The sequence below is a fragment of the Puntigrus tetrazona genome, chromosome 7 (assembly GCF_018831695.1).
Source record: "Puntigrus tetrazona isolate hp1 chromosome 7, ASM1883169v1, whole genome shotgun sequence".
Classification (NCBI taxonomy): domain Eukaryota; kingdom Metazoa; phylum Chordata; class Actinopteri; order Cypriniformes; family Cyprinidae; genus Puntigrus; species Puntigrus tetrazona.
Genome location: NC_056705.1, coordinates 15,652,315 through 15,664,552, shown reverse-complemented (window position 1 = coordinate 15,664,552; position 12,238 = coordinate 15,652,315). Strand labels below are relative to the sequence as shown.

At 37.0% G+C, this 12,238-nt stretch overlaps 1 protein-coding gene across 15 annotated transcripts in view; it reads right to left on the bottom strand.

Annotated features, from left to right (window-relative positions):
* plekha7b (pleckstrin homology domain containing, family A member 7b) overlaps positions 1-12,238 on the bottom strand; it is a 79,846-nt gene that overhangs the window by 31,977 nt on the left and 35,631 nt on the right. For all 15 annotated transcript variants that reach the window (XM_043243810.1, XM_043243816.1, XM_043243818.1 and 12 more), the window contains 4 exons: positions 9,531-9,614; positions 2,347-2,458; positions 517-621; positions 147-219 (listed from right to left, as the gene is read on the bottom strand). In XM_043243810.1, the coding sequence (XP_043099745.1) occupies positions 147-219; positions 517-621; positions 2,347-2,458; positions 9,531-9,614 (374 nt within the window). The remainder of the gene's footprint in view (positions 1-146; positions 220-516; positions 622-2,346; positions 2,459-9,530; positions 9,615-12,238) is intronic.

Here is a 12,238-nt window from a genome sequence, read left to right as displayed (position 1 = left end):
AGAAAATGAAAAACCCTGCTATTAGGTCATAAATTATAGGTACTCTCTTAATAATGTATTAAAGAATTCTTGATTATTGCGCAAAATAATAAGAGATATTTTGTTTTGATATTTGCAACTAATTAAGGCTGAGTATTATAACTCACCTTTATAGTAAAACAGGCAGTAATCAGACAACACAAACCATTTCCTCTTCCACAGTCTCATGCCTGAGCTGTCCTGATGGTGGAAGAACAATAATCAGCTCACAAAATCATTTTCGGCAAATTAAAAAAATTACATAAAAAAAATTAAGAGTCAGTTCAGTACAAACCTATGTAAAGATTATTATTGCCCCTCTGTTTAGACCGAATATTTATTTATATGCTATGTTAAATAGCATGTTCAGTTAATCAGCTTATTGCATGTAGGTCTTAATTTATCAATTTATCATCTAACATCTGAAAATCATTCTGTTCAGATGAAAATCTGATTCTGTAATCACTTGCGTTAGAGTTTCACTTTTGAGGGCCGCACCTGTTTGTAGAGCCATCCTCTCACCACCACTGGGACATTAGGGTTCCTTTTGATGGAATGGTCACGCTTGCCAAAGCAATGCACCTTCCCACTGGGTTTCAAACTCTGCGTTATTTAAAAGAAAAAAGAAAGTCACTTGCTTCATTTAATTTGATAGAAAATGCTGCATACACAGGCATCAGCAAGGCAAAATGGCATCCAAAAGCATTTGGATGTTTGACTTTGCTGTTTTTATGTGCGGCCAAATTGTCAAAAACAATCTGGGACCAATTTATGCTCAAGGAAAACACTTTGACTGCAAAATGCTTACAATAACAACGTTTGTTGCTTTCATTAACCTACAAAGTTCAATTTAACTGAACATTTGTCAACCCAAATGTGCACAGAGTGTTACTTGAGAGTAAAATCAGATTTTTATTTAACAAAAACTTTAAGACACAATGACCAATGCCCACCAGGAGCCTGGTTGTGTGCGTGTGTGTGGTCCTGGTATACCCTACGTTACAATGACAGAATGTCAATATACGGGCAAAATCCAAAATCCTTGTGCAGACATTTTTTTTGGTCCTCGTTTGTTTTATTATTAAAATGCTAAAAGCGTCCTGTGAGGGGTAGTTTTAAGTTGGAGGGCAATAACAGACACAGTTTGTACAGTATAAAAACCATTACACCTATGAAATATGGCATGCATGTGTGTGTGTGTGTGTGTGTGTGTGTGTGTGTGTGCGCAGAGATGAGGGCCTATGGGATTGATCGATCGGTTTGTGAAAGCTCATATGATGCTGACACAGTCCTGTCATTGACAGGCCAGCATCAGACTTTTTACCACACAGTGACAGCCAATGTGTGTCAGACCAGGCCATTAAAACTTTAATGTGTCAAAAACACTCTCTAATAGGGAGAAATATCTGCATATCCACGTTCTCATTACCAGTGAAACTTGAGAAATGTATGTACGCATAGAAAATGTGTTATTATAAACAACATACATGTTATCTAAAAATGTGTGAAAAAAAATGTATGCTTTAAAAATGATATTAATAAAATTGTGCATATACGCGCGATTATTGTAGATAGCTATAAACACCCACTTTTATACAGATATTACTTTTAATTAAATTTACAATACGATTTTATTCATGACATTTTCAAAATGTATTAAAAATTTCAAATGAAAAATGCTTAAAACTGAAATGAATGAATGCTTAAAGCCTGAAATGTAAGAGCTTGTCGGTTCTTCAACTTCTAGTACAGCCCTTATTCTGTAACACCTGGAAAAACTCTATATATGGCAGCGTATGTTAATGTACTAGACCAAGAAAGAGTATTAGTGGCACCAGTAAAACAATTCTGCTGCATTTACACCTAGAGTGTAACTGTGCCACACGCGTTCAGATTTAATTAGCAGGAAGTAGCGAGATGCGTTCTGTGCATTTCTCTATCCCCTGCAGATGTTCTTTGCAGTATTAGCTCATGACCTCTGCACAACGCAGCCGACCTGCACAGGAGATTAAGCCCAGCTTCTCTGGTGCTAGAAAAATCGGTAACCTCTTACACCTTCGACTTGGGTCATTTATCAAAATTGGAGGAATATAGCAAAAATAGATGAGGCTAATTTAGTCTCCCTATTACCTATAAAAACATGATCAGGTTTCAATGATTTAATAAGAGATAAACGCACACACATGTTAGTAATGGTGAGTCTTGCTAGATAATTAGCCAGCTTGGCACTTTCAGGAAACGGAAGTGCTTTGTGTAAATGTTTGCCATTATTGAGAATCGGTACTATGACGGTCTCAGATGAGCAGAAAACGAGGCTGGGCTTCTCACCCTGGATCCTGAGGTGGGGTCCGCAGGGGATGAGGAGATGGCGACAGAGGACTCGCTGACCATACTGGGAGGCCTCGGTTCTGGTGGTGGCTTGGACATGCGTAAATTTGCCCTGAAAAAGTCAGAAATAAAAGACATGATCTTCACCAGGTACAAGGTGTGGTTACTAGTACATGGTGAAATCTTCAGTGAAAAAAGCACATTTTTGTAATTTAACAACCAGCAAAGTAAAGTAAAGCCTGGAGGCACAAAGTGTTCAAGAGAGAAAGAGACTCAAGTAACACATTGACATTTCCTGAGGGCAGACTACTCAGAGACCAGAAGACCTATAAGTCAGTCTATTAATTATTGTATCTGCATACCTACATATTTATACTTTATATCTATATACCAAATTTATGTACTATAAATATCTACCTACCTATACAGTACCTATGTCTATCTATTTATCTACAGTATATATACCTATCTTTTTCTACCTACCTTGCTATATCCACCTACACCTAGCACCTACCTATCTACATACCTATATCCAACTAGAAATGAATGAATGAAAAAGAACTGACTTTCTTCACAAAGATTTTGTCAACATTTTTTTTCATGTTATCTCTGCATAATGCCTAATAGTTAATAGTGGTAAACACTGTATTGCTACTTGTCCAAAAGCGCCACCTAAAATTACAGTGAATTCGAATTTTCATTCAGCACGTCTGCTGCTTTTGTTGCTGTAAGTGTCGTTTATTTTAGTACTTTGTTGGAAAATAACAACAACTTAATTAAAATGATATCTGGAATTATTTGATTGTTTGATTAATAAGTTAAAGAAATAGTTCACCCAAAAAAAAAAAATCACCCCATATTTTACTCGGTTATCATATGTCCTCTGAAGCAAATCAATGGATTTTTTAACAAAAATATTTCTAGTTTTAAAATTGTAGCATAAATTATAACTGACTCTGTGAGAATGCATGATTCGACGTATGATACAACTTACATCATACATCACGTCTTCTATATTTACCAAGATACCTACCTACATAGCTACCTATCCATCCATCCTCCATCCACCTAAATACTTAGCAATCTATTTACCTTCCTACATCCATCTACCCACCTGCTGACCCACCTATCTAGTCACATGATTAATTTGAATTGTAACAGTGTCTCATTTGGAAGCTAGAGAAACCCCATATTTAGCTCATCTTGTTGTGAGCACTCTGTCAATGAGAAGAGCGGAGGAATGCACTGCAGCTAAAGAATGCAGGGTATCTGCAGAAGCCACATTACAAGTCACGGTCAATACACTCAGTCTGACTCTGCATGAGTCTAACGGTTTCACTGGAATAACAGTAAAAGAGAGTGCAAAAAATCTAAAATCATTTTCTCTTTAAATAGGCGTTTAATAATAAATGATTAACCAAATGTTTGTGAAATGCCATAGCCATAATCACTGTGATACAAATGCCTCAATGCCAGGCTGCTTCCTGGAAGTATTTGGGTCAATTTTCCTTTCCTAATAAGGAGAACTGCATAAAAAGCTGCATTAAGATCCAGGGAATGCTAATGTAACATTTCGGGCAAATCAGCAAAGAGAAGAGCAGAACATCAGAGAGAAGGGGGGAATAGAGGACAGAAGAAAGGTGAAACAAACTGTCAGAGCTGCCACTGCAGATAACAAATAAAAAACTTCTTCCATACACCGACAAAGAGAAGTGTCAGATTCAGAGACTGCAGGGAAAGGTATCACCTAGAGCAAACACCACCAGAGAGCTGCACCATTCAACCAGACATTTGACACATTTCTAAATCTCCTTCAAGGAAATGACAAGGTATTTTGGACTGGTACCCAGGAAGCTATAATTCATTGGATAGACAGTTGCCTTTTACTATAAAAGTGCAAAATTAATTTGTTATTGGCTTAATATGATGGTCACTTTGAAAACAAAATAGTATGAGCTTACCAAGAGCCAGAGCCAGAAAGCACAGCCACAGCGTGCCTACAGTCTGTCTGATGCATATTACACACAAAATTGCAAAGCCCTGGCTGAAATAGCCTACTGCAATGGGATTGGCTTGCTCAAGACATCTTGCAGAAATAAGGATGTATAGGTTTTAGGGTTTTTTTTATTTATCAATGTGCCTGGAAACAAAGCTGTTTACAAGGCACCAGACTGCTCACACTTCATTTCTTTTCCCGTTCTTCTACCTTGTAAGCTCTGCTGTGTTTCAGAGCAATACATACTCGTGGCATCTCTGTAAGATAAAAGTTTAATTAGAGGCACTCACTAGCAAAAATCACAGGGGTCTTCCTTACTTCAAGGACTTCAGACGCACTACAAATAACTTAAATGACAGTTCCTAAATGATATGTAGAAAAAAAACAGATTGCATTTGGTGTCTTACTTGCTAGACAGACGTGCTTCCTGTTTAAGTGGTTGAATTAATAGTAAAAGTGCAGCAGACAGTCAAAAGTCTGGCTATACAGGCCTACAGTAAGTGAAATAAAAACAGCACTACTGGTACTCGAGCGTATAATTGAGTCTGTAAAATGTAGTAGACTCTCAGAGGCCTTCAGAGTAGTAACAAAAATCTTTTACTAACAGCTCTGTCTCTCAGGGACACTCTTTTAGAGAATCATCTGAAACTCACACCATCACTGATATTACACAGAAGGTGTGGACACATATGGTGAACTCTGATGTATTAGTGTGTTAAATCTAGAACATGCCAAAGTGAAAAACCTACTGCTCTTAAATCATCAGCTTCATATATCAAATAACACACAGGACGTAAGGGTTTAACTGACCCGATGTGAAGGGAGAAACTTTGGAAAAAGCTGTAATAGTGTACTTGAGCTGTTAATCACAAACTTATAAGTATTTAATAAATTATTAGTATTGTATATTATGTAGATTTAAGTTTAAAATCTACAAACAAAACATTCGGTTATAACTCAATAAAATATAATAAAGCTTTGTCAAAATTATGAATCACATTTGAACCCAAGGCAGTATTTTTTTTTACCACAAATCTACAAATACAAGTGCTGATAATGGAAAATAAACCAGTGAGAAACAGGAATGTATGATGCAACTAAACAAGGTCATCAATCCAAAAAAATAAAAAAAATAAATAAAAAATTGATTATGCTGCTAAAACTCACCAAAGCAAGCAGTTTTCCAAGCCACATGTCAGGCTGACTCCACGCTTTTCATGGGTGCTGGAGCTTACAGTAAAACACAATAACCCTGTCCAAAAACCGACACATGCGCACACACAGACAGCACCTCTACAAAATCATAAACAGTTTTTTTTTTCCTGTGGAATGTGAGAAGTTCCTGCAGTGTGACAAAGTCAGGAGGTGTCTGTGGCCCGTGCACAACATCAAAACAGCAGGAAGCTACAGAAGCATTGTCATGGGAAGAGCTGCGGACTGAAACAACGCTTCTTTCTCCCCCTCATTTTTCACCTCACAAACTGGCTTCCTCCCAAAATTGTTTTGAAGTATGTTTGCACCCTGGGAGTTACTAGTGTTTTATCTTGGCTTCACATTATTTACCTGCACTGTCTTTTGAATGGATGGGCACAGAGGGCCTTTATTTTATGCTGGAGAGATGAGAATGATCCTGGCTGAAGCTAAGCAAGATCTTAGGCTAAAGAAAAAAATTCCCACATTCTGTTCCCAAATGCTCAGTGCTCCACAGAGAGGGAGCCTCAGACCCAATAACCTGGTTAAGCTGCATAATACACAGCATACAGTGGTATATAATGAGCTCTACTTACTTTACATGATGATACAGCAGTTATCAAACTGCTACCAAAAATAACGACAACATAAATGCCAGATTCAGATGCAGTAGTACTTTGTTGAGTACCATGTACTTAGTGATTACTATATTACATAAACCGTGATATTTAATGGTCATTTCTTAGTCACGACTGTATCATAAAAAGAGAAAAAGAAAACAATGACCGACTGCTACATAATAATAAAAAATAATAAAGTAATAAAAAATATAAGTGTTAGAAATATAAATAATATCCAATATGAAATCTATTATATATATATATATATATATATATATATATATATATATATATATATATTACAAACTAATTTTATTTTTTTATTAATATTATATGATATTATATATCAATTAATATTTCATACATTTTCATACTGAAAAACTGTTCATTTATAGAGGAATATTTGAGATATTTTTTAAAAGTGAAATGAACTGTAATAAACACAAACTGAGGATCTGTTAAAAATGTACTTCATTAATTAAGTAGATAAAGTCACCAATAAGTGTTGTATGGAGTTTAGCCATTAGAGAAATGAATAATTCAAACAAAAAGACAGGCAGCCTTTGTGGCAGACAATGCACCATATCCTGGTGTTTGTTGAGATGTGCACTGTGCTCAGATTAGCCATTCAGATCAATAGTACTGCACTACCAGGGGATCAGAACACTTCTATCACTGCACACGTTTCCACTGACATCACCACCAATGGGATCGCAGAACACATTTTAGCCCTTCAGTGAGAAGGGGTGGGAGTATGCAGCGCTATTAAGGGCACTCAGATCAACTGAAATATCAGTATACTACATATTTAGGCAGGGTGTGTCTGTGCCAGTCAACCATAGTAACTACATATTCTCTAGATTTCCCAACATCCAACTTGCTAAAATACATGCATGGCAACATCCTGGTTATGATGAATGATTTTGATAAGACTCTGCTGACATCATGACATATTTCAGGAGGCTTTTCCAAAGGTTCAGCACTTATCACAGCTGTTAGGGTGAGGTTAGTTTCCATAGCTAGATTACTAGAGGAAAAGACAGGGTTGATGGAGAGAGAAGAGCGAATGAGGCCGGACTTGTGCTTAAAATAGCACTTATGAGCAGCCAGGAGTGGTAAGTATTCCAGTTATGTCCTGTAACTTTACTATCTCTCTCTTCTACAAACCACAGGCATTTGAGAGCCCACAGAACCTTAAGAGTCTCGCCGGCTTATCGACACAGCTGCGAGTGACAAACTTCCTCTCTCACTTAACACGTTTGGTCATGACCTTTATCTCTCAGGCACTCAAACAGGTCTGTAAGCTGGTAAACTAATAACTAGATCCCTCTGTGCCACAAAGCTCAAGTGACACTCCAGATGATGGTTAATCTGAGCCTGAACCTGGCACAGGGCCTCCACGCACTGTGCCCCTAATGAGAAGCATCAATCAACCCTGGCAGCAACATTTACTTACCTGTCATCTGTGTGAGAAATGGTCTTCATGGCCGTGTGCGATATTCCTACGAGAGCCCAACATTCTGAATCCATGAGCCCACCTCTATATGGAGAACATGCAGCGCTAATAGGGAAATCGAGGTAGGCGGCTGAACTTCGTAATAGTTTTCACCTGGGTTTATTTCAGCAGGCAGCAGAACATTCAAAATAAACAGCGAACCCTCGGCTCGTTCTTTCCTCTGGCGTTAGCGAGTAACAGAATGAGATCTGTCTCAGTGGGGCGCGTAAATCTGAGCTCTCTTAACCCTCACAGCACTGATGAGGAAGAAATCCCAGCTCAGCTTACTGGCATATGGGAAGGCAGAAATTAATGGGGAGGAAGAGGACAGGAATAGGTGCTGCGGTACACATTTTAATGGAGTAGTAAAGAAAATGAACAATTATTAATATTATAGCAATTTAACTTTGATTTACTGTATATTTATGGTTGATAATGACAAATCATTCATAACAACAAGCCTCCAATTATACTGAACTATTTAGGTTGTTTATTGATTCCATTAACATTCCCCTGGTTCTCTGTTTATTCCTAGTTGGACATGAAAGTATCCGCAGTTTAGCGACTAAATCAAGAACCATTCTGAGTTGACTGATTGATTCCTACCAGTACTTAAGGATGCATTTGAAATAGCATACTCTGAGTAGGTACTCACAAGAGTTCACAAAACACAAAAGTTCTATATAGAATAAATGTAATTCAGATATTGTTATTCGTAGTAAAGCAAATCATTTGTCATATTGTCATTGGCAGTAAAGCAATGCAACTGATGCTGGTAGGTCATATGACATTTGCAATTCCTCCCTCACTGCCTCAGGGGATAGGACAGGACACTTCAGAATCTTGCCAGAAGCAGTATGCAAATATTTTTGTCTACACTGTTTAATTTGGACATACTGCTCTTTTCCCATACCTTTTTACCTATGGAACAAAACTATGTATACTTGGATGCAGCCTAACACTTTGTCCTAACTACATGTGACGCAATGCTCTGACTTGCAAAAAAAGTTATATTTTCCATGTTAATCAGTTTTTGCCCAATTAGCCACGATAGCGTCACACGAAATTTCTCATTTAGAAATGGTTTCTATTTCCGCAATGTTGCGGATGGAACAATAACATGCATACTATGCAGTTTACAATGATTATGTGGTTTATTCAAAGTTAAACGTGTGTAATATGAGTTTAAATATAATTTTGCCTGGCCTTATAGCCAAACTAAAAGCAACAACAGATGTTTTTTACCGCCCACACATGCTTCTGAATCTATTCATTAGTTTGCAAACTGTTCTACATAAGTGTGGGTTTTGTCCCTCATCGTGTTCAATTCAATGTAAAAACTAAAATAGTTTTATGTGCTGTACATTTTTTTATTTATGTATTTATCTAATTTATGTTAGTAATTTAGAACAGGTAGTTTCAAATGATCTTCCCCAACACTGTACCCATCTTCTTTACAGTAAAAAAAAAATACAGATCACCAGATATCTTCAATTCAGATACTATTTAGTCGTGCATCTTCAAGCAAGAAAATGCCTACATCATCTTCACAGGAAAATGCAATAATGGCTATGTCCATCGTTACCATTACCTCTGGACATTTCCAGCCGATTTGCTGATTCCAGCACAGGCATACGATATCAATGGCTCATGAATCATTACTGTCATCACTGTCATCATTACTGTACATCTTATTACTCACAAATCTGTTAAAGAACAATTAAAATATCTTGCAGCTAATCTTTTAATCCAAGGGCCTTAAGAACTTCATAAACATGGCTAACCATACAAATAACCTGCACTGACCTCTTAACCACTTCCTGCAGAGAAAGCAGGAAGTGTGCATCCATTTTATGCAAATAAAAGGAAGAGAAGCACTCACTGGTCGTGTAAAACGAATTCAGTGTTTTCTGAGGAGATGTGTCCCGTCACAGGATGCCTGAACGTCGTCGTCCTCAGGTTGTGGCTGCGTCCAAGAAGAAACGGAGGCAAATAAGGAAAAACAAGAAAGAAAAAAAAAACAAAATGAGCAATGCAATATTAAATGTTTAATTTGGCACTTCCCTCCCCCGCTGTGGGTACTGTAGCCATAAGATCAACATTCTACAGGAATACTCTAAGTTTGAAGGATTCTGACGACTTTTCCGCAGGAGGGCAGAATGTGGGGCAGCGCTGAAGCCTGGCCAAGCCCACTCTTATTATTTAACACAAAGTGTGGGGCTAAGCACAAACCGCTGCAGAAACTTTATTGATTTCAATTACACAGGGTCATTCACTGTTTTAACTAGAGCATTAAAACATCTCACTGTCATCAGGTGTAATAAGACAGAGACAGGGGGCTTCTAAGGGTGAGAGGACTGTGAAATAACACACATAATATGCCTGCTGTCATCAATTCAATTATTCATTCTGTCTTCACACTGCGTGTTTGGCTGAAGGGAAGCGAGTGGTGGTAATTTGATGAGTAAAGAGGATCCCCCCGTGAGTAAATGTGGTCCTATGTGAGGGAAAAAAGGCTCAACCTCAAGTCACTTATCTGCCTATCATCATTTCCATTATGTTATATTAGGTCACTTTGCCTCAGCAACTCTCTGTAGACTCAAGGCTGATAGATACACTTAAAAAAACTGCTTCAGCAATTGTACAGCAAAGCAAAGATGTCCTTCAGAGTAGACAGAGGTTAGAACAGATTTTAAAACTAAAACTAAGCTATATAGTAATATATAACTTTTTTACTACAGTTCAAATCTGTTAACATATCGCTCGACACTTACTGATATTAAAAACTTTTAAATAGAAAAATGTGGGGTTTTTTCAAGCACAGACTTTCAAAAACAATCTGTTTAACACAAAATACATTTCTTCAATTTTTTTTTACTGTGAATGGGCCACAAGAAAAAAAATATTAAGGGAATAAATTAAAACTATAATTAAAACCGCTCTATCCCTAAAGTTTAGTACACCACAAATACAATTACATGTTTTTTTATTACGTACATAATTGTAAGAATGTTTGTAGTATACATAGTATTAAATACATGTAATTAAAATAATTTTTTGTCAATTTATTTTGCACTAGGTTGATGAAACAAGGCCTCAGCAATTAACTGAAGTAAGCCAAGTGCGTGTAAACAAAGGACCAATGGAAATGTGCTAACTGTGTATGCAACTGGTATGCAAATGTTCATACTATTGTAAGTGTACAAATGTTTATTGACAGAGTACAAGGTGACCTTTAGTCCAAGACAACAACAGCACTCAACACTCTGATCTGGAGATGATTAAAGGGTCCACATACAAAGCAAGCAACACTGAATAGAACAGAATTTATTATTCCTCTTGGCACTTAGTTGATTGGAACACAAAACATTAACAGCAAGGGATCATCCCCCAAAAACAGCCTCTCTTACAAGCCTTCCTACAATGGTGCTGGTGGCACGTTCAGCGTGACAAGAAAGCTTAGGCATGCGTCTTTCACTGTACACTGTCAAATTTAACAGGGTGTGGAAAACGTTTTTCTGCCTCTGAGAAATATGTCGTCATACACCCCCAGTGACACAACACTGTCAAGTTCATTCTTTAGTGAACAATCATACCACAGGAATCTGAGGTACACACATCCTCATAAGTTCAGCAGAATGCAAACATATGTCTCCAAACACTACAACAAGCTTTTATCTCTAATTGAACATTTAGTGCATCAGCAAAGTCTGCTGCATAAAAGCTTTTCAGTGACTGCATGAAAGAACACTTGACATGAAAGCATGTATTACAAAGCCTTCACTACAACAGTGGTTTTATGCAGTTCCCGAATAAACGCAACTATCCTGAAGTCAATTCTGCCAACGTATCTGTGTGATTAATGTAATGATCAATATCATCATAACAAACTAAATAAAAATTGTAAATGTGTAATGGAATTTTGTAAAACCTTAATAGCGTTATCAAATACAAAGCGCAACAAAATAAAACCTGCATGAAAACAAACCTAGAATAAATATTGGCAAATAATGCAGCAGAAGTGCTCCTGAAATGCTGCATCCTTGGTTTTGCAGTGAGCATGGTCAGTCCATCATTTTAATGTACGTTAAAAGACCCTCTTCTGAAAGGTTCTTCATCACTACAGGGCTCTTAGCCATTTCTTAGGCAGCCTGACTGAAACCAGGCCTCTCTTTTTTAAGTATGCCATCCACATTGGAAAGGAGACAGCCCACAGACCTGCCATCAGACTTTATTAAATTAAATATTCCAGTTTTTAAAACTTCATGTTCCCAATAGAGTCGATATAAGTTATATAAGAAACTGAATAATATATTCTAATGGATTATAACAGCTTGAATAACAAATTGGATTTCACAAAGTGACTTTAAACCCCAATCATTGTAACGAGATAGAATGCATGGCTCAAAAAACAACAGAGTAAAAAGAAAATGTATATACACATTAATATATGAAAGCTACCATACAGAATAAAAAGAAAGTTCAGTTCAAGTTTAACTCAGATACAAACTTCCAATTGCAAGAAAAAAAGATTTGAAAAGAAATAAAAATGACAAATACAAGTGAAATTATTTTATACAGACTTTTTTC